At 46.2% G+C, this 19,213-nt stretch overlaps 2 protein-coding genes across 3 annotated transcripts in view; both read left to right on the top strand.

Annotated features, from left to right (window-relative positions):
• Positions 1-9,929, top strand: part of LOC126992070 (neurofibromin-like) — a gene marked incomplete at its 5' end in the record, with an annotated part of 74,548 nt that extends 64,619 nt beyond the window's left edge. The window contains 2 exon segments of the mRNA XM_050850746.1: positions 356-548; positions 8,987-9,929. Coding sequence (XP_050706703.1) covers positions 356-548; positions 8,987-9,111 — 318 coding nt within the window.
• A 1,457-nt stretch (positions 9,930-11,386) lies between these two features.
• Positions 11,387-15,002, top strand: LOC126992071 (uncharacterized). Of its 2 annotated transcripts, XM_050850748.1 has the most exons (4): positions 11,387-12,975; positions 13,036-13,155; positions 13,489-14,640; positions 14,912-15,002. In XM_050850748.1, the coding sequence occupies exons 1-3, from the start codon at positions 12,717-12,719 to the stop codon at positions 14,016-14,018; spliced, it is 909 nt and encodes a 302-aa protein (XP_050706705.1). In that variant the 5' UTR covers positions 11,387-12,716; the 3' UTR covers positions 14,019-14,640; positions 14,912-15,002. The 2 variants fall into 2 exon arrangements, with proteins under 2 accessions (XP_050706705.1, XP_050706704.1); XM_050850747.1 differs by lacking the exon at positions 11,387-12,975 and having other exon boundaries at positions 12,993-14,640.
• Positions 15,003-19,213: the final 4,211 nt, after the last annotated feature.

The raw sequence follows: 19,213 nt of genomic DNA, 5'->3' as shown, positions 1-19,213 counted from the left end.
GAGGGAAAAGAAGGAGACAGAGGAGAGGAAGAGAGAGAGAGAGAGAGAGAGAGAGAGAGAGAGAGAGAGAGAGAGAGAGAGAGAGAGAGAGAGAGATTTGAAACATTTTGAAACATTTTATTATGCTTGCAATTTGTATATACATTGTCCAAACCCACACCCCCTTAACCCCTCTCCCCCCCTCCAAAAAAATCTCCCCCTTAACCCCTCTCCCCCCCTCCAAAAAAATCTCCCCCTTAACCCCTCTCCCCCCCTCCAAAAAAATCTCCCCCCTAACCCCTCACCCCCTCCAAAAATCTCCCTTAACCCTCTCCCTCCAAAAAAATCTCCCCCTTAACCCCTCTCCCCCCCCCAGAACAACTGCACGGCGGACAACGCAGAGCTCTTTGTCAACTGCCTCGAAGCCATGGTGGAGACGGCCCTGCCAGCGGACGGAGACGAGGCCTCGGAGATGGAGCTGGCCCAGTACCCCTCCATGCTCTCCGTGGCATCCGTCAACCTGTCCTCATCCATGTCCTCACTCACCCTCGCCTCACCCACCGAGAAGGGTGAGTACAGGGGGAAGGGAGGGGGAGGGAGGGAGGGGGTGTTGATGTGGGTGTAAGGGTAGAGATTTTTGTTAGTGTGTTCTACTACTACTACTACTACTACTACTACTACTACTACTACTACTACTACTACTACTACTTCTACTACTACTACTGTTTCAACCACCACACACACACACACACACACACACACACGTTCAGTACATGATTATTATTATTATTATTATTATTATTATTATTATTATTATTATTATTATTATTATTATTATTATTATTTTTCCTGTTCTGTTAATGTATATAATTTCTGTTTGGTCCTCTTCAGTAGTAATAATAGTAGTAGTAGTAGTAGTAGTAGTAGTAGTAGTAGTTGTAGTATTTTTGTATATATATATTTTTTTTATATTTAAGAATGCAAGTTTTGATACAAGCTGCTTTCTCCTCCTCCTCCTCCTCCTCCTCCTTCTTTTCCTTCCTTCCTTTGCTCATTATTTTTATCCTTTCCTCTCCTCTCTCCTTATTTCTCTCCCAGCTGCCTTTCCCTCCTTCCTTCCTTCCTTCCTTCCTTCCTTCCTTCCTCCCTCCCTCCCTCCCTCCCTCCTTCCTTCCTTCCTTCCTTCCTTCCTTCCTTCCTCCCTCCCTTCCTTCCTTCCTTCCTTCCTCCCTCCCTTCCTTCCTTCCTTCCTTCCTTCCTTCCTTCCTCCCTCCCTCCCTTCCTTCCTTCCTTCCTTCCTCCCTCCCTCCTTCCTTCCTTCCTTCCTTCCTTCCTTCCTTCCTTCCTTCCTTCCTTCCTTCCTTCCTTCCTTCCTTCCTTCCCTCCCTCCTTCCTGTTTTTTTCTTCCTTTTTCTTTTTTTCTTTTTTCTTCAAGTTTTTTCTTCTTCCTATTCATCTTCCTCTCATTATTATTATTATTATTATTATTATTATTATTATTATTATTATTATTATTATTATTATTATTATTATTATTATCTCCTTCTTCTTCTTTCTGTTCCTCCTCCTCCTCTCCTTCTTCCTCTTTTTCTCCTTTTTCTTGTTTCTATTATTTTTTTGATATCTTTAATTCATTTTTTGCTTATGACTTTACATTTCTTATTCTAGTTGTTGTTGTTGTTGTTGTTGTTGTTGTTTTTAGGCTAAATTTAAAGCTTATTTTGTCCCTCTTAAGCTTTTGTGTCCATTGCTGTGTTCATGTGTGTGTGTGTGTGAGTGTGTGTGTGTGAGTGAGTGTGTGTGAGTGTGCGTGTGAGTGTGTGTGTGTGAGTGAGTGTGTGTGAGTGTGTGTGTGAGTGTGTGTGTGTGAGTGTGTTCCAGTCCTCGTCTGGCTCACAAGGGTGTGTCTCAGGCATAGCTGGGCATGATAACAGAAAACCTTATTCCCGATAACCGATAACTGATAATGAAAAACCTTAACGGCGATAACCGATATTCGTTAACTAGAGACACAAATATAGGCGATAACCGATAACCGATACCCGATATAAATCCACAGTTCCGATACTAGCTAGCGATAAGTCCGATAGGCGAAAACGATACTATATTGATATTTCAGATAGAACAACATTGATGAATTCAAATTTTCATTATCTGTATTTTAGGAAACTTACAGAACCTTAAAACCACACGTTGACACGTACCTATGGACGGTAATACTAGAAATGCCTGAACCGGTGTTGTGTTATTTGGCGTCCCCACCGTCAAAAATTGTTTACAAACACTGGTCTCTCGTGAACGGTGCATGCTCAGACCAGCAAGCGTAGACCTGTACAGTCTCACAAAGCTTTTAAACCGTAATAAAGAGTTGCTGGAAGGCTGAAACAGACATACAGTACCACTACCACCGTCCTCGCTGTTTCTAGAACGGCACTCTGTACGAGTTGTATTTATATGTACAGAGTGTACGTCGTTCTAGAAACAGCGAGGATGGTGGTACTGTATGTTTGATTCAGCTTTCCAGCAACTCTTAATGGGTTAAAAAAGCATTGTGAGACTGTACAGGTCTACACTTAATGGTCTGAGCATGCGCAGTTCACGAGAGACCAGTGTTTGTAAACAAAAGCGCCAGCTTTTGACGATGGGACATCAAATAACACAACACCGGATGCCTTCAATACCATGGCATAGTCACAAACGAATATGGAATATCAAATTTGAGGCAGTGAATAATCATTTTTGGGGCAAAGTTAAATGTTTTTTCTCTATGATATATTGATTTTTGAGTAGCATAAAAAAATAACCAAGTGTTTTAATTTTCAAGATCTAAGTATGAAATTTCATCACCGAAGATATTTCATAACCCGAAGATTTTTCATACAACACCGGGCACCCGGGCCATGCATGCGCAGTAGGGAGGAGACAACGTTTTTTCTGAGAGGCGGAAAAAAAGTAGTGATTATCGCTAGTTTGGTTACAAAAGTAACGAAGATACCGATGTATATTTAAATAAGTAGCGGATGGCCGATAATCCGATTTTGTTATCAGCGATAAAGTATCGCGATAACTTATCGCGATAACGCCCAGCTATGCTCTCAGGTCCCCAGCACTGTAACACGCAGCCTCACAAGTGGGGTCAGGTTGTCTCCCTCGCCAGAACAGAACACAACAGTAGATAAATGAATTCAATAAAGGAACAAGAACAGGTAACAAAACAAACCTGGTGAGTGTGTTGTGAGGTGCCCTGGTGGTGGTGGTGGCGGTGGTGGCGGTGGTGGCAGCCACGCCCTCACCGCCATGCACCAACGCCAACAAGTACAGACAATTTTGACCTGAAAATTATTATTGGTGTCACAAACAGCTGTTTTGTTAATCTAGAGCCTGATAACCTTATTGCTGGTGTACAGCGCCAAGGCTGCTGTAGCCAGCGGTCCTTTATACTAACAGAACAGCTGCTGCCTCACTACTAAGAATTTCTAACTCAAAGTTGCCTGTAATTGACAGTGTCTTGTTGTTGGTGTGTTTTACTGACACAGGCAAGTGTTTGCTGTGTGTGGCTGTCATGCATTAGTCAGCCTCCTGTCAGGCACGCCGCCACACAGCAGGCTGCCAGGGCACGGTGGTGCCTGCCTCAGGCCAGGGTGCTGCCACACAGCAGGCTGCCAGGGCACGGTGGTGCCTGCCTCAGGCCAGGGTGCTGCCACACAGCAGGCTGCCAGGGCACGGTGGTGCCTGCCTCAGGCCAGGGTGCTGCCACACAGCAGGCTGCCAGGGCACGGTGGTGCCAGGGCACGGTGGTGCCTGCCTCAGGCCAGGGTGCTGCCACACAGCAGGCTGCCAGGGCACGGTGGTGCCTGCCTCAGGCCAGGGTGCTGCCACACAGCAGGCTGCCAGGGCACGGTGGTGCCTGCCTCAGGCCAGGGTGCCGTGACTATACTTGGACCTCAAAAATGCAGATGAATTTCTCATGACATTTACACTTGAGCTTTGCACCTGTGACACATATTTGAGGTGTGTGTGTGTGTGTGTGTGTGTGTGTGTGTGTGTGTGTGTGTGTGTGTGTGTGTGTGTGTCTGAGTGTAATTCACCACCACCACGGCCTGATCATGTGTTGGCCTCGTAGTCGCCAGCAGGTACTCTCCCGACGTGAGCAAGTGCTCTTTATTGTCAATCTCTGGGTACTGCCAGGACCTCACACACCACACACCCCATCCCCCTTGCTCAAGGGGGGACAATAAGCACTCCTAGTCAACAGAAAGAATCTGGCGGGCTCTAACTTCCGCCCTGTTGGGCCGTCAGGCCTGGCAGCGCAGCGCTCTAAGCAGTTGCAACATGAAGTGTGTGTGTGTGTGTGTGTGTGTGTGTGTGTGTGTGTGTGTGTGTGTGTGTGTGTGTTTGGTTCACAGATGGTGACTTGAAGTACTGAGGGAGTGTGTGTGTGTGTGTGTGTGTGTGTGTGTGTGTGTGTATGGCTCCTAATGGTGTGTGTTTGGTTCACAGATGGTGACTTGAAGTACTGAGGGAGTGTGTGTGTGTGTGTGTGTGTGTGTGTGTGTGTGTGTGTGTGTATGGCTCCTAATGGTGTGTGTTTGGTTCACAGATGGTGGCTTGAAGTACTGAGGGAGTGTGTGTGTGTGTGTGTGTGTGTGTGTGTGTGTGTGTGTGTGTGTGTGTGTGTGTGTGTGTGTGTGTGTATGGCTCCTAATGGTGTGTGTTTGGTTCACAGATGGTGGCTTGAAGTACTGAGGGAGTGTGTGTGTGTGTGTGTGTGTGTGTGTGTGTGTGTGTGTGTGTGTGTATGGCTCCTAATGGTGTGTGTTTGGTTCACAGATGGTGGCTTGAAGTACTGAGGGAGTGTGTGTGTGTGTGTGTGTGTGTGTGTGTGTGTGTGTGTGTGTGTGTGTATGGCTCCTAATGGTGTGTGTTTGGTTCACAGATGGTGGCTTGAAGTACTGAGGGAGTGGTTGCCTTTAGTAGCTGTTTGATGAGTCCCTGAACATTCCCTGCTGTAAGTATGTGCCAGACAGGGGGCGGCAGGGGTGTGTGTGTGGGTGTGGGTGTGTGTAGAGGGGGATATGATTGTGTGGGTGTGTGTAGAGGGGGATATGATTGTGTGGGTGTGTGTAGAGGGGGATATGATTGTGTGGGTGTGTGTGTGTGGGTGTGGGTGTGTGCATAGGGAGAGAGGAGGGGGTCTGTGTGCGTGTGTGTGTAGGGGGGGTGGTATGATTGTGTGTGTGTGTGTGTGTGTGTGTGTGTGTGTTATCAGTATTAAAATTTCTGTTCCTTTTTCATCATCTTTTTTCTCTGTGTTCTCTTTCCCTGTTTCTCCTCCTCATCTTCTTCTTCTTCTTGCTTTCCTAATCTTTCTCTCCTTGTATTACCATTATTCTTGTCATCTTCTTGGACCTTTGTAAACACGTCATTAGTATCTGTCAACTTCCGCAGCGAGTCTGTCTCTGCACTTTCATTCACATGCTGGAGTTGTCAGTAGTCAGAGGTGCTGGGCTTTCAGTGGGTAATTGCAGCTTGTAGTATTTATCACCAGTTTAGAAAGGTTAATTACCCTAACTAAACCTAACCTAACCATACCCAACCTAACCTAACCATACCCAACCTAACCTAACCTAACCATACCCAACCTAACCTAACCATACCCAACCTAACCTAATCTAACCCAGCCAAACCATACCCAACCTACCTTAGCCAAACTATACCCAACCTACCTTAGCCAAACTATACCCAACCTACCCTAGCCAAACCTCACCTAACCTAACCATACCCAACCTAACCTAACCATACCCAACCTAACCTAATCTAACCCAGCCAAACCATACCCAACCTACCTTAGCCAAACCTAACCCAACCTACCCTAGCCAAACCTAACCCAACCTACCCCAGCCAAACCATCCCCAACCTACCCTAACCAAACCTAACCCAACCTACCCTAGCCAAACCATACCCAACCTACCCTAGCCAAACCTAACCCAACCTACCCTAGCCAAACCATCCCCAACCTACCCCAGCCAAACCTAACCCAACCTACCCTAGCCAAACCATACCTAACCTACCCTAGCCAAACCATCCCCAACCTACCCTAGCCAAACCATCCCCAACCTACCCCAGCCAAACCTAACCCAACCTACCCTAGCCAAACCATACCTAACCTACCCTAGCCAAACCATCCCCAACCTACCCCAGCCAAACCATCCCCAACCTACCCTAGCCAAACCATCCCCAACCTACCCTAGCCAAACCATACCCAACCTACCCTAGCCAAACCATCCCCAACCTACCCTAGCCAAACCATCCCCAACCTACCCTAGCCAAACCTAACCCAACCTACCCTAGCCAAACCATACCCAACCTACCCTAGCCAAACCATACCCAACCTACCCTAATCAAACCTAACCCAACCTACCCTAGCCAAACCATCCCCAACCTACCCTAATCAAACCTAACCCAACCTACCCTAGCCAAACCATCCCCAACCTACCCTAATCAAACCTAACCCAACCTACCCCAGCCAAACCATCCCCAACCTACCCTAATCAAACCTAACCCAACCTACCCTAGCCAAACCTAACCTAACCTAACCTAACCATCCCCAACCTACCCTAATCAAACCTAACCTAACCTACCCTAGCCAAACCTAACCTAACCTACCCTAGCCAAACCTAACCCAACCTACCCTAGCCAAACCTAACCCAACCTACCCTAGCCAAACCTAACCTAACCTACCTTAGCCAAACCTAACCTAACCTACCCTAGCCAAACCTAACCTAACCTAACCTAACCATCCCCATCCTACCCTAGCCAAACCTAACCCAACCTACCCTAGCCAAACCTGTCCTAACCTAACCTACCCTAACCATCCCCAACCTACCCTAGCCAAACCTGTCCTAACCTAACCTAACCTAACCATCCCCAACCTACCCTAGCCAAACCTAACCCAACCTACCCTAGCCAAACCTAACCCAACCTACCCAAACCTAACCTACCCTAACCTAGCCTAACCATCCCCAACCTACCCTAGCCAAACCTAACCCAACCTAACCTAGTCAAACCTAACCTAACCATACCTAACACACACACACACACACACACACACACACACACACACACACAGAGCCAGATAGACAGATAGGTAGACAGTTAGATAAGACAGCAAATAGATGAAGAAAGAGAGTGTGTGTGTGTGTGTGTGTGTGTGTGTGTGTGTGTGTGTCTCGTCCCTGCCTGCCCCCAGCTTCTAGTATTACATTATTTGCTTCTAATATGTTTCCAGCTTATTATTATTATTATTATTATTATTATTATTATTATTATTATTATTATTATTATTATTATCATTACAGACAAGTAGATTAGTCATAACACAGTCTTAACTCTCTCTCTCTCTCTCTCTCTCTCTCTCTCCCCCCCCCCCCATCCTGTAACTCCTTCCTCTCCCTCCCTCCCTCCCCTTGCCAACTGCCACATGAGGAAAGACTCAAACAATTAAACTTACACTCTCTATCAAGGGGAAGGTGCGAGGAGACTTGATCCAGGTTAATAAATGGGTGAAAGGCTTTAATACGGGGATGTTAATGAGGTGTTAGTGGTATGAGAACTGGGCAGGACATGTAGTAATGGGTTTAAATTGGACAAATTCAGATTCAGCAGGGACATTGGCAAGAATTGGTTCACGAACAGAGTGGTGGATGAGTGGAACAGGCCTGGCAGTCATGTGGTGAGTGAGTGCCAATACTAACAGAGTGGTGGATGAGTGGAACAGGCCTGGCAGTCATGTGGTGAGTGAGTGCCAATACTAACAGAGTGGTGGATGAGTGGAACAGGCCTGGCAGTCATGTGGTGAGTGAGTGCCAATACTAACAGAGTGGTGGATGAGTGGAACAGGCCTGGCAGTCATGTGGTGAGTGAGTGCCAATACTAACAGAGTGGTGGATGAGTGGAACAGGCCTGGCAGTCATGTGGTGAGTGAGTGCCAATACTAACAGAGTGGTGGATGAGTGGAACAGGCCTGGCAGTCATGTGGTGAGTGAGTGCCAATACTAACAGTGGTGGATGAGTGGAACAGGCCTGGCAGTCATGTGGTGAGTGAGTGCCAATACTAACAGAGTGGTGGATGAGTGGAACAGGCCTGGCAGTCATGTGGTGAGTGAGTGCCAATACTAACAGAGTGGTGGATGAGTGGAACAGGCCTGGCAGTCATGTGGTGAGTGAGTGCCAATACTAACAGAGTGGTGGATGAGTGGAACAGGCCTGGCAGTCATGTGGTGAGTGAGTGCCAATACTAACAGAGTGGTGGATGAGTGGAACAGGCCTGGCAGTCATGTGGTGAGTGAGTGCCAATACTAACAGAGTGGTGGATGAGTGGAACAGGCCTGGCAGTCATGTGGTGAGTGAGTGCCAATACAATAGTCACACTCAAAAATAGATTCGACAAGTTCATGGACAGTTATGTTAGGTGGGGTAGGTTCACAGGAGCTGCCTTGTACAGACCATCATAGGCCTATTGCAGACTCTTTGGTTCTGATGTTCATCCCTCCCCCACCCCTTCCCTCCCTCCCTCCCTCCCCCATAACCTAACCTATTCTGACCTAACCTAACCTAACCTAACCTAACCTAACCTAATAGATCTTACTCCATCTTTCCTAACTCCCAGAGTCCACACACAGAGACATCTAACTTAACTTTAACTAGCCTAGCCTAGCCAAAAATAAAGTAACCTAGCCTAGCCTAACCTAATGTAACCTAACCTAGCCAAACCTAACCCAACCATAGCTAACCTACCGTAACCTAACCTAACCTAGACAAACCTAACCCAACCATAGCTAACCTACCGTAACCTAACCTGACCTAGACAAACCTACCCTACCCTACCCTACCCTACTCTACCCTATCCTACCCTACTCTACCCTATCCTACCCTATCGTACCCTACCCTACCCTACCCTACCCAGCCCCCCAGTATTCTAATCCCCGTCCCCCCTTCCCGCCCCCAGAGGTGGAGGGCAGCGAGGCCCTGGCGCAGAACCTCCCTCCGTGCAGCCGTGCCAAGCCGGGCCTGCCCACCATCATGGCCAAGCAGCGGTCGTTCCGTTGCAAGCTGGCCAACAAAAGCAAGTAGCTAGGGCGAAGGCTGGTGGCCCTCCCCAACCCCCTGCGCTCCTCCCCCTCCCCCAAGACCTAGGGACACGAGGGGATGGACGGAGACAGCGCCCAGACCAGTGTCGGAGTGGATGCCAAGGAACAGAGGGATGGAAGCTGACAAGGGATGGAAGGGGTGTGTGGTGGCCCTCCCCGACCCCCTGCGCTCCTCCCCCTACCCCGAGACCGCTGCGACGAGACCAGACCAAGGAAGGAACGGAGTGGAATGGGAAGGAAGGAGAGGTGGAGTGTATGAGAGGCGTGTGAGGCTGGAAGGAAGGGGAAGGAAGGGAAGAGAAGGAATGGCAAGGAAGGGAAGGGGAGGGAAGAGATGGAGCTGGCAAGGGAAGGAATGGGAAGGAAGGTAAAGAGGGAAGAAGGAAGGAAGGAAGGAAGGATAGGAAAAGCAATGATGAGAAGGACTTGAAGGAAGGAAGGAAGGAGGGAAAGGCAGCTGATGTAAAAAGGAGAGAAAGAAAAGGAAAGGAAGAAGGAAGTGAGGGAGGGAGGGGAATGTGGTGCTAGCAAAGGAAGGGAGGGGAATGTGGTGCTAGTGGAGGAAGGGAGGAAGGAAGGAAGGAAGGAAGGAAGGAGGGGAATGTGGTGCTAGTGGAGCAAGGGAGGAAGGAAGGAAGGAAGGAGGGAGGGGAATGTGGTGCTAGTGGAGGAAGGAAGGAAGGAAGGAAGGAAGGTTTGGGAGGTGTTCTGGGGACAGCCACAAGAGCCACTCCAATCTGTGTGTGTGTGTGTGTGTGTGTGTGTGTGTGTGTGTGTGTGTGTGTGTGTGTGTGTGTGTGTGTGTGTGTGTTTAAGAGCCAAAGGATTTCTTGATCTGGTGGTGTGTGTGCGTGGCCTGGTGTGTATGTCTGTGTGCGTGTGTGTGTGTGTGTGTGTGTGTGGACCCTCCCGTGTGTGTGCGTTTCTTCCCCGAGGTGTCGTGTGCGCGGGGGAGAGTATAAATACTTACATATGTGTACCGTGTACACTCCATGTTGAGGTGTTATCCCTGCTATCACTTTGTGGTGTACTACTGCTATTACTACTACTACTACTACTACTACTACTACCACTACTACTACTACTACTACTACTACTACATGTGACCTGCTGGGTGTGTGTGTGTGTGTGTGTGAGTGCGTGTGTGTGTGTGTGTGTGTGTGTGTGTGGCTGTCCATGCACACACCTCCTCCTCAGTCTGTTCTTATGTCAGTATTTTATCTTTTGTATAAGTTTATTTTTAGTGCTGCATATTGTGTGTGTGTGTGTGTGTGTGTGTGTGTGTGTGTGTGTGTGTGTGTGAGAGTTGCCTGAGCATACACAAAATTCCATCCTATCCAAGCTGTCTATGGGTCACCACCACCACCACCACCACCACCACTGAAGTATCGCAACCAAGAAAGAAAGAAAGATAAGGAGGAGTGTTGGAAGGGGTGCTTCACTTGGCCAACAGAGGAGGGAAGGAAGGAAGGAAGGAAGGAAAGTGTTACAGTCACAGAACACCAAAAAATCATTGTTCTGTATGAAGGATGTATAAGTATTTTAGGTTGAAGGCACGGAGGAAGGGTCACACTACCACCAGGGGCATAAAACTACCCCAGGAAATGCCCCCACAACTCCTAGGAAAGCCCTGTCAAGTGTGTTTGCCAGGGTGATGAAATATCTAAGAATGTGACCCACTAACACACTGAATAGAATTGTAAGGAAGTGTTTGGAAGGGAAGGGAGGGAAGGAAAGGGAGGAAGAGATGGAGCGTTGAGAAGAAATTAAAAGAAGTAGAAGAGAAGGAAGGGAGGGAGGAAAACGAAAGGGAAGAGGAAAGGAAGGAGAGGGAACAAGGTAAGAAAGAAAAGAAGGAAGGAAGGAAGGAAGGAAGGAAGGGAAAAAAAGGATGTAAGGGAGTCAACCGAAAGAAAAAGAAAAAAAAAGCCTTGCCGGATGGGTGGTGGTGGCGCTGGTGGTGGTGGCATGTGCTGCGTGGTAGGCCCCTCAAGGCACAAACCAAGCTGCTATTCTTTTGTGTTCTGTGTGAGAGAGAGAGAGAGAGAGAGAGAGAGAGAGAGAGAGAGAGAGAGAGAGAGAGAGAGAGAGAGAGAGAGGAATGTCATGTTAGTATAGATCAAGTTTCAATGAGACTAATGATAGGTGCTTGGGTTCACAGACAGACAGGAAGGGAAGGTTCAGTGTTAAGACAGACAGACAGGAAGGGAAGGTTCAGTGTTAAGACAGACAGACAGGAAGGGAAGGTTCAGTGTTAAGACAGACAGACAGGAAGGGAAGGTTCAGTGTTAAGACAGACAGACAGGAAGGGAAGGTTCAGTGTTAAGACAGACAGACAGGAAGGGAAGGTTCAGTGTTAAGACAGACAGACAGGAAGGGAAGGTTCAGTGTTAAGACAGACAGACAGGAAGGGAAGGTTCAGTGTTAAGACAGACAGACAGGAAGGGAAGGTTCAGTGTTAAGACAGACAGACAGGAAGGGAAGGTTCAGTGTTAAGACAGACAGACAGGAAGGGAAGGTTCAGTGTTAAGACAGACAGACAGGAAGGGAAGGTTCAGTGTTAAGACAGACAGACAGGAAGGGAAGGTTCAGTGTTAAGACAGACAGACAGGAAGGGAAGGTTCAGTGTTAAGACATGTTAAGACGCATTGGGAACTTGAGAGAGAGAGAGAGAGAGAGAGAGAGAGAGAGAGAGAGAGAGAGAGAGAGAGAGAGAGAGAGAGAGAGAGAGAGAGAGAGAGAGAGAGAGAGAGTGTGAGTGTGAGTGTGTGTGTGTGTGTGTGTGTGTGTGTCAAGTCTTCATAAACTAGAAGAAAAAATATGTAGTCATGAAAATGTAAATAATAATAATAAAATAAAGTTGATGACAAATGTTGAAAAGTGCAAATTGAACACACACAGAGAGAGAGAGAGAGAGAGAGAGAGAGAGAGAGAGAGAGAGAGAGAGAGAGAGAGAGAGAGAGAGAGAGAGAGAGAGAGAGAGAGAGTCGCTTTAGCTGACCAAGGAAGGAAGGAAGGACAGTATAGAAAAAGAAGGAAGGAAGGAGAGAACCTGAAAGGAGGAGGAGGAAAAGGAGGAGGAGAAGAGGTATTTTAATGATTTCTTACTGAGACGACATCAATGTGGGGTCATTCCTTCTAAAATCTGGTCCTGTAGGTGTTCGTATATGCTTCCGCGCCTCACATCAACCATTTACGAAGACCCAAAAGGGGATAGATCGGGTTCTCTATGAGTGTTTTATCAGGTTCATGGTACAGGGGAAGGGTCAGACTACCACCAGGGTCATTGAAGTACCCCTGGATATCCCCCAAACTCCTAGGAAAGCCTTGTGAAACATGTGCTTGGGTGACGAGGGGTTCAAGGTTATGACCCTCGCTTGACTTTTCCGCCTCTCACATTAAGAGTGTTTTATCAGGTTCATGGTACAGAAGAGTGTGTTTTATAAGGTTCATGGTACAGAGGAAGTGTCAGACTACCACCAGGGTCATTGAAGTACCCCTGGATATCTCCCAAACTCCTAGGAAAGCCTTGGGTGACGAAAGGGTAGTCTCTTCCACCCCTCATATCAAGAGTGTGTTATCAGGTTCATGGTACAGAAGAGTGTGTTTTATCAGGTTCATGGTACAGAAGAGTGTGTTATCAGGTTCATGGTACAGAAGAGTGTGTTATCAGGTTCATGGTACAGAAGAGTGTTTTATCAGGTTCATGGTATAGAAGAGTGTGTTATCAGGTTCATGGTACAGAAGAGTGTGTTATCAGGTTCATGGTACAGAAGAGTGTTTTATCAGGTTCATGGTATAGAAGAGTGTGTTATCAGGTTCATGGTACAGAAGAGTGTTTTATCAGGTTCATGGTACAGAAGACTGTGTTTTATCAGGTTCATGGTACAGAAGAGTGTTTTATCAGGTTCATGGTACAGAAGAGTGTGTTTTATCAGGTTCATGGTACAGAAGAGTGTTTTATCAGGTTCACGGTACAGAAGAGTGTTTTATCAGGTTCATGGTACAGAAGAGTGTGTTTTATCAGGTTCATGGTACAGAAGAGTGTGTTTTATCAGGTTCATGGTACAGAAGAGTGTGTTTTATCAGGTTCACGGTACAGAAGAGTGTTTTATCAGGTTCATGGTACAGTAGAGTGTGTTTTATCAGGTTCATGGTACAGAAGAGTGTTTTATCAGGTTCATGGTACAGAAGAGTGTTTTATCAGGTTCACGGTACAGAAGAGTGTGTTTTATCAGGTTCACGGTACAGAAGAGTGTGTTTTATCAGGTTCATGGTACAGAAGAGTGTGTTTTATCAGGTTCACGGTACAGAAGAGTGTGTTTTATCAGGTTCATGGTACAGAAGAGTGTTTTATCAGGTTCACGGTACAGAAGAGTGTTTTATCAGGTTCATGGTACAGAAGAGTGTGTTTTATCAGGTTCACGGTACAGAAGAGTGTGTTTTATCAGGTTCACGGTACAGAAGAGTGTTTTATCAGGTTCACGGTACAGAAGACTGTTTTATCAGGTTCATGGTACAGAAGAGTGTGTTTTATCAGGTTCATGGTACAGAAGAGTGTGTTTTATCAGGTTCATGGTACCGAAGAGTGTGTTTTATCAGGTTCATGGTACAGAAGAGTGTGTTTTATCAGGTTCATGGTACAGAAGAGTGTGTTTTATCAGGTTCACGGTACAGAAGAGTGTTTTATCAGGTTCATGGTATAGAAGAGTGTGTTTTATCAGGTTCACGGTACAGAAGAGTGTGTTTTATCAGGTTCATGGTACAGAAGAGTGTGTTTTATCAGGTTCATGGTACAGAAGAGTGTTTTATCAGGTTCATGGTACAGAAGAGTGTTTTATCAGGTTCACGGTACAGAAGAGTGTGTTTTATCAGGTTCACGGTACATAAGAGTGTGTTTTATCAGGTTCATGGTACAGAAGAGTGTTTTATCAGGTTCATGGTATAGAAGAGTGTGTTTTATCAGGTTCATGGTACAGAAGAGTGTTTTATCAGGTTCATGGTACAGAAGAGTGTGTTTTATCAGGTTCATGGTACAGAAGAGTGTGTTTTATCAGGTTCACGGTACAGAAGAGTGTGTTTTATCAGGTTCATGGTACAGAAGAGTGTGTTTTATTAGGTTCACAGTTCAGAAGAGTGTGTTTTATCAGGTTCATGGTACAGAAGAGTGTGTTTTATCAGGTTCACGGTACAGAAGAGTGTTTCATCAGGTTCACGGTACAGAAGAGTGTTTTATCAGGTTCACGGTACAGAAGAGTGTTTTATCAGGTTCACGGTACAGAAGAGTGTTTTATCAGGTTCACGGTACAGAAGAGTGTGTTTTATCAGGTTCATGGTACAGAAGAGTGTGTTTTATCAGGTTCACGGTTCAGAAGAGTGTGTTTTATCAGGTTCACGGTACAGAAGAGTGTGTTTTATCAGGTTCATGTTACAGAAGAGTGTTTTATCAGGTTCATGGTACAGAAGAGTGTGTTTTATCAGGTTCACGGTACAGAAGAGTGTGTTTTATCAGGTTCATGGTACAGAAGAGTGTGTTTTATCAGGTTCATGGTACAGAAGAGTGTTTTATCAGGTTCATGGTACAGAAGAGTGTGTTTTATCAGGTTCATGGTACAGAAGAGTGTGTTATCAGGTTCATGGTACAGAAGAGTGTGTTATCAGGTTCATGGTACAGAAGAGTGTGTTTTATCAGGTTCATGGTACAGAAGAGTGTTTTATCAGGTTCATGGTACAGAAGAGTGTGTTTTATCAGGTTCATGGTACAGAAGAGTGTGTTTTATCAGGTTCACGGTACAGAAGAGTGTTTTATCAGGTTCATGGTACAGAAGAGTGTGTTTTATCAGGTTCATGGTACAGAAGAGTGTGTTTTATCAGGTTCATGGTACAGAAGAGTGTGTTTTATCAGGTTCATGGTACAGAAGAGTGTTTTATCAGGTTCATGGTACAGAAGAGTGTGTTTTATCAGGTTCATGGTACAGAAGAGTGTGTTTTATCAGGTTCATGGTACAGAAGAGTGTGTTTTATCAGGTTCATGGTACAGAAGAGTGTTTTATCAGGTTCATGGTACAGAAGAGTGTGTTTTATCAGGTTCATGGTACAGAAGAGTGTTTTATCAGGTTCATGGTACAGAAGAGTGTGTTTTATCAGGTTCATGGTACAGAAGAAGGGTCAGACTACCACCAGGGTCATTAGACTAGCCCTGGAAATGCCCCTCACAACTCCCACAAAAGAAATGTTTGCATGCCAGCCCTGCCGCCGAACAGGACACATAAACAACAGCGGTGAGGGAAATGTAGAAGACTTATGCAAGTTGAACCTCTCCTGCTTGCTGCTTCCCACAACACAACCTACTGCTGAGGATCCGGGTTGGTGGCTATGGTTAAGTGGAAGGAAGAGGCGGTTGCGGGCACGGTCAAGGCTGCGAGGGTGTTGGTTGCTTGATGGTTTATGGTTGCAAGGTTATACAGCAAAGGAGACACAGGGTTTGGTTCGCCCGCTGACAGACTCGGGTGCAGGACTGTCAAACTGGACCCTCTGGAGAGAAAGGAAAGAATTAAAAGAAGAATTGTAAGAAAAAATGAAGAAAGACATAGAGTAGTAGCGGTAGGAAACAGACACCCTCGCCATAGACCGATAGGTCTTCCGGTGTCTATTCTTCCTATGTATTCCTATGTATCAACTCCTCCTCCTCCTCCTCCTCCTTCCCTTCTTCTTTTACTTCTTACTTATCTTCTCCTCCTCCTCCTCCTTCCCTTCTTCTTTTACTTCTTCGCTTTCTTCTGCATCACAGCCTACTCCTCCTCCTCCTCCTCCTTCTTCTTTTACTTCTTACTTATCTTCTCCATCTCCTCCTCCTCCTTCCCTTCTTCTTTTACTTCTTACTTATCTTCTCCATCTCCTCCTCCTCCTCCTCCTCCTCCTTCTTCTTTTACTTCTTACCTATCTTCTCCATCTCCTCCTCCTCCTCCTCTTCCTTCCCTTCTTCTTTTACTTCTTACTTATCTTCTCCATCTCCTCCTCCTCCTCCTCCTCCTTCCCTTCTTCTTTTACTTCTTACCTATCTTCTCCATCTCCTCCTCCTCCTCCTCTTCCTTCCCTTCTTCTTTTACTTCTTACTTATCTTCTCCATCTCCTCCTCCTCCTCCTCCTCCTCCTCCTCTTCCTTCCCTTCTTCTTTTACTTCTTACCTATCTTCTCCATCTCCTCCTCCTCCTCTTCCTACCCTTCTTCTTTTACTTCTTACTTATCTTCTCCATCTCCTCCTCCTCCTCCTCCTCCTCCTCTTCCTTCCCTTCTTCTTTTACTTCTTACCTATCTTCTCCATCTCCTCCTCCTCCTCCTCTTCCTTCCCTTCTTCTTTTACTTCTTACTTATCTTCTCCTCCTCCTCCTCCTCCTCCTCCTCCTCCTCCTTCCCTTCTTCTTTTACTTCTTACTTATCTTCTCCATCTCCTCCTCCTCCTCCTCCTCCTCTTCCTTCCCTTCTTCTTTTACTTCTTACTTATCTTCTCCATCTCCTCCTCCTCCTCCTCCTCCTTCCCTTCTTCTTTTACTTCTTACCTATCTTCTCCATCTCCTCCTCCTCCTCCTCCTCCTCCTTCTTCTTATACTTACCTATCTTCTCCATCTCCTCCTCCTCCTCCTCCTTCCCTTCTTCTTTTACTTACCTATCTTCTCCATCTCCTCCTCCTCCTCCTCCTCCTCCTCCTTCCCTTCTTCTTTTACTTCTTACCTATCTTCTCCATCTCCTCCTCCTCCTCCTCCTCCTTCCCTTCTTCTTTTACTTCTTACCTATCTTCTCCATCTCCTCCTCCTCCTCCTCCTCCTCCTCCTCCTTCTTCTTTACTTCTTACCTATCTTCTCCATCTCCTCCTCCTCCTCCTCCTCCTCCTCCTTCCTTCTTCTTTCTTTACTTCTTACCTATCTTCTCCTTCTCCTCCTCCTCCTCCTCCTCCTCTTCCTTCCCTTCTTCTTTTACTTCTTACCTATCTTCTCCATCTCCTCCTCCTCTTCCTCCTCCTCCTTCTTCTTCTTCTTTTACTTCTTACTTATCTTCTCCATCTCCTCCTCCTCCTCCTCTTCCTTCCCTTCTTCTTTTACTTCTTACCTATCTTCTCCATCTCCTCCTCCTCCTCTTCCTTTCCTTCTTCTTTTACTTCTTACCTATCTTCTCCATCTCCTCCTCCTCCTCCTCGTCCTACACTTCATCTTATACTTCTTAAATATATTCTACATCTCCTCCTCCTCCTCCTTCCCTTCTTCTTGTACTTCTTACCTATCTTCTCCATCTCCTCCTCCTTCCCTTCTTCTTTTTCTTCTTACCTATCTTCTCCATCTCCTCCTCCTCCTCCTCCTCCTTCCCTTCTTCTTTTACTTCTTACCTATCTTCTCCTCCTCCTCCTCCTCCTTCCCTTCTTCTTTTACTTCTTACCTATCTTCTCCATCTCCTCCTCCTCCTCCTCCTCCTCCTCCTTCCCTTCTTCTTTTACTTCTTACCTATCTTCTCCATCTCCTCCTCCTCCTCCTCCTCCTCCTCCTCCTCCTCCTTCCCTTCTTCTTTTACTTACCTATCTTCTCCATCTCCTCCTCCTCCTCCTCCTCCTCCTCCTCCTCCTCCTTCCTTCTTCTTACTTCTTACCTATCTTCTCCATCTCCTCCTCCTCCTCCTCCTCCTCCTCCTCCTCCTCCTTCCCTTCTTCTTTTACTTCTTACCTATCTTCACCATCTCCTCCTCCTCCTCCTCCTCCTCCTCCTTCCTTCTTCTTTTTCTTCTTACCAGGAAGAAGCCTTGGACCGACCATCAGGAATTCAGGATCCACTGGAAGAAACCTACCAGCAATAGGACACGACGTAAAAAAAAAAAAAAATATATATATATATATATATATATATATATATATATATATATATATATATATATATATATATATATATATATATATATTTACGTCTTGGCCTATTGCGCCGGTAGGCTTCTTCCCGGTGGATCCTGATGGTCGGTCCAAGGCTTCTTCCCGGTGGGTCCTGATGGTCGGCCCAGCCCGTTCTGGCGCAGCCGAGTGTTTATAGTGGCGCCATCTTGCATTGGCTCATGCTGCCCTCCCGGAGCTCATCTTTAATCCTAGAATCTAGAGTCCGGGTTGATAGGTGGTCTTCTGGACAGCATGTGGGTAGTTTTAAGCCACTCGGCGGCGGCTGAAAAATCAAAGCTTTTTGGCACCAGTCGGGGATTGAACTCGCGTCCTCCTGAATGCGGGGCCGTCTTGCTATCTGTTCAGCCACCGCCTACTTGCCGTCGGATTGGAAACTTGCAAATGTCACACCAATTTTCAAAAAGGGGGACAAGTCTCATCCAGGAAACTATCGACCAATTAGCCTGACATCTATTGTTTGTAAGTTAATGGAGACTATCATTCGCGACAATATGGTGAAATTCTTCCAAGAAAATAATATAATAAATAATTCGCAACATGGCTTCCGTAGAAAACGTTCGTGTTTGACTAACTTACTTGATTTTTTTCACTATATTTTTGAGGTGTTCGATGAAAGCAGATCAGTAGATATCATATATCTGGATTTTCAAAAGGCATTTGATAAGGTCCCCCACCAACGATTGCTCAGCAAACTACTGGCGCACGGTATCTCGGGTAACATTCACAATTGGCTTGCTGACTGGCTCTCTGAGCGGAAACAGAGAGTAGTTCTAAACGGTGTTACATCTAACTGGCTCGATGTCAAAAGCGGCGTACCTCAAGGATCAGTGCTTGGCCCCATGCTCTTCTTAATTTATGTTAATGATATCGATGATGGGCTCACTTGCAAAGTATCAAAATTTGCTGATGACACAAAAATTGCTAGTAAAGTAACTGCGATACTCGACGAAGAAGCTTTACAATCAGATATAGATCGACTTGCACGTTGGGCCAATCAATGGCAAATGAAATTTAACGTTGACAAATGTAAAGTGTTGCACATCGGAAAAAATAACAATCGCGTTCGGTACGTAATGAATGGCCAACAACTTTCTGCAGTAAGTAAGGAAAAGGATCTTGGAATCACTATATCAAGCGATTTAAAGCCCGGTCA

This window comes from Eriocheir sinensis, unplaced genomic scaffold (genome assembly GCF_024679095.1).
Source record: "Eriocheir sinensis breed Jianghai 21 unplaced genomic scaffold, ASM2467909v1 Scaffold394, whole genome shotgun sequence".
NCBI classification, from domain to species: Eukaryota; Metazoa; Arthropoda; class Malacostraca; order Decapoda; family Varunidae; genus Eriocheir; species Eriocheir sinensis.
This window is presented reverse-complemented; position numbering and strand designations above follow the sequence as displayed.

Excerpts from the sequence above, each read along its gene's own strand:
- LOC126992071 (XM_050850747.1), top strand. The coding sequence starts at position 13,129 with ATGGTACAGAAGAGTGTGTTTTATCAGGTTCATGGTACAGAAGAGTGT.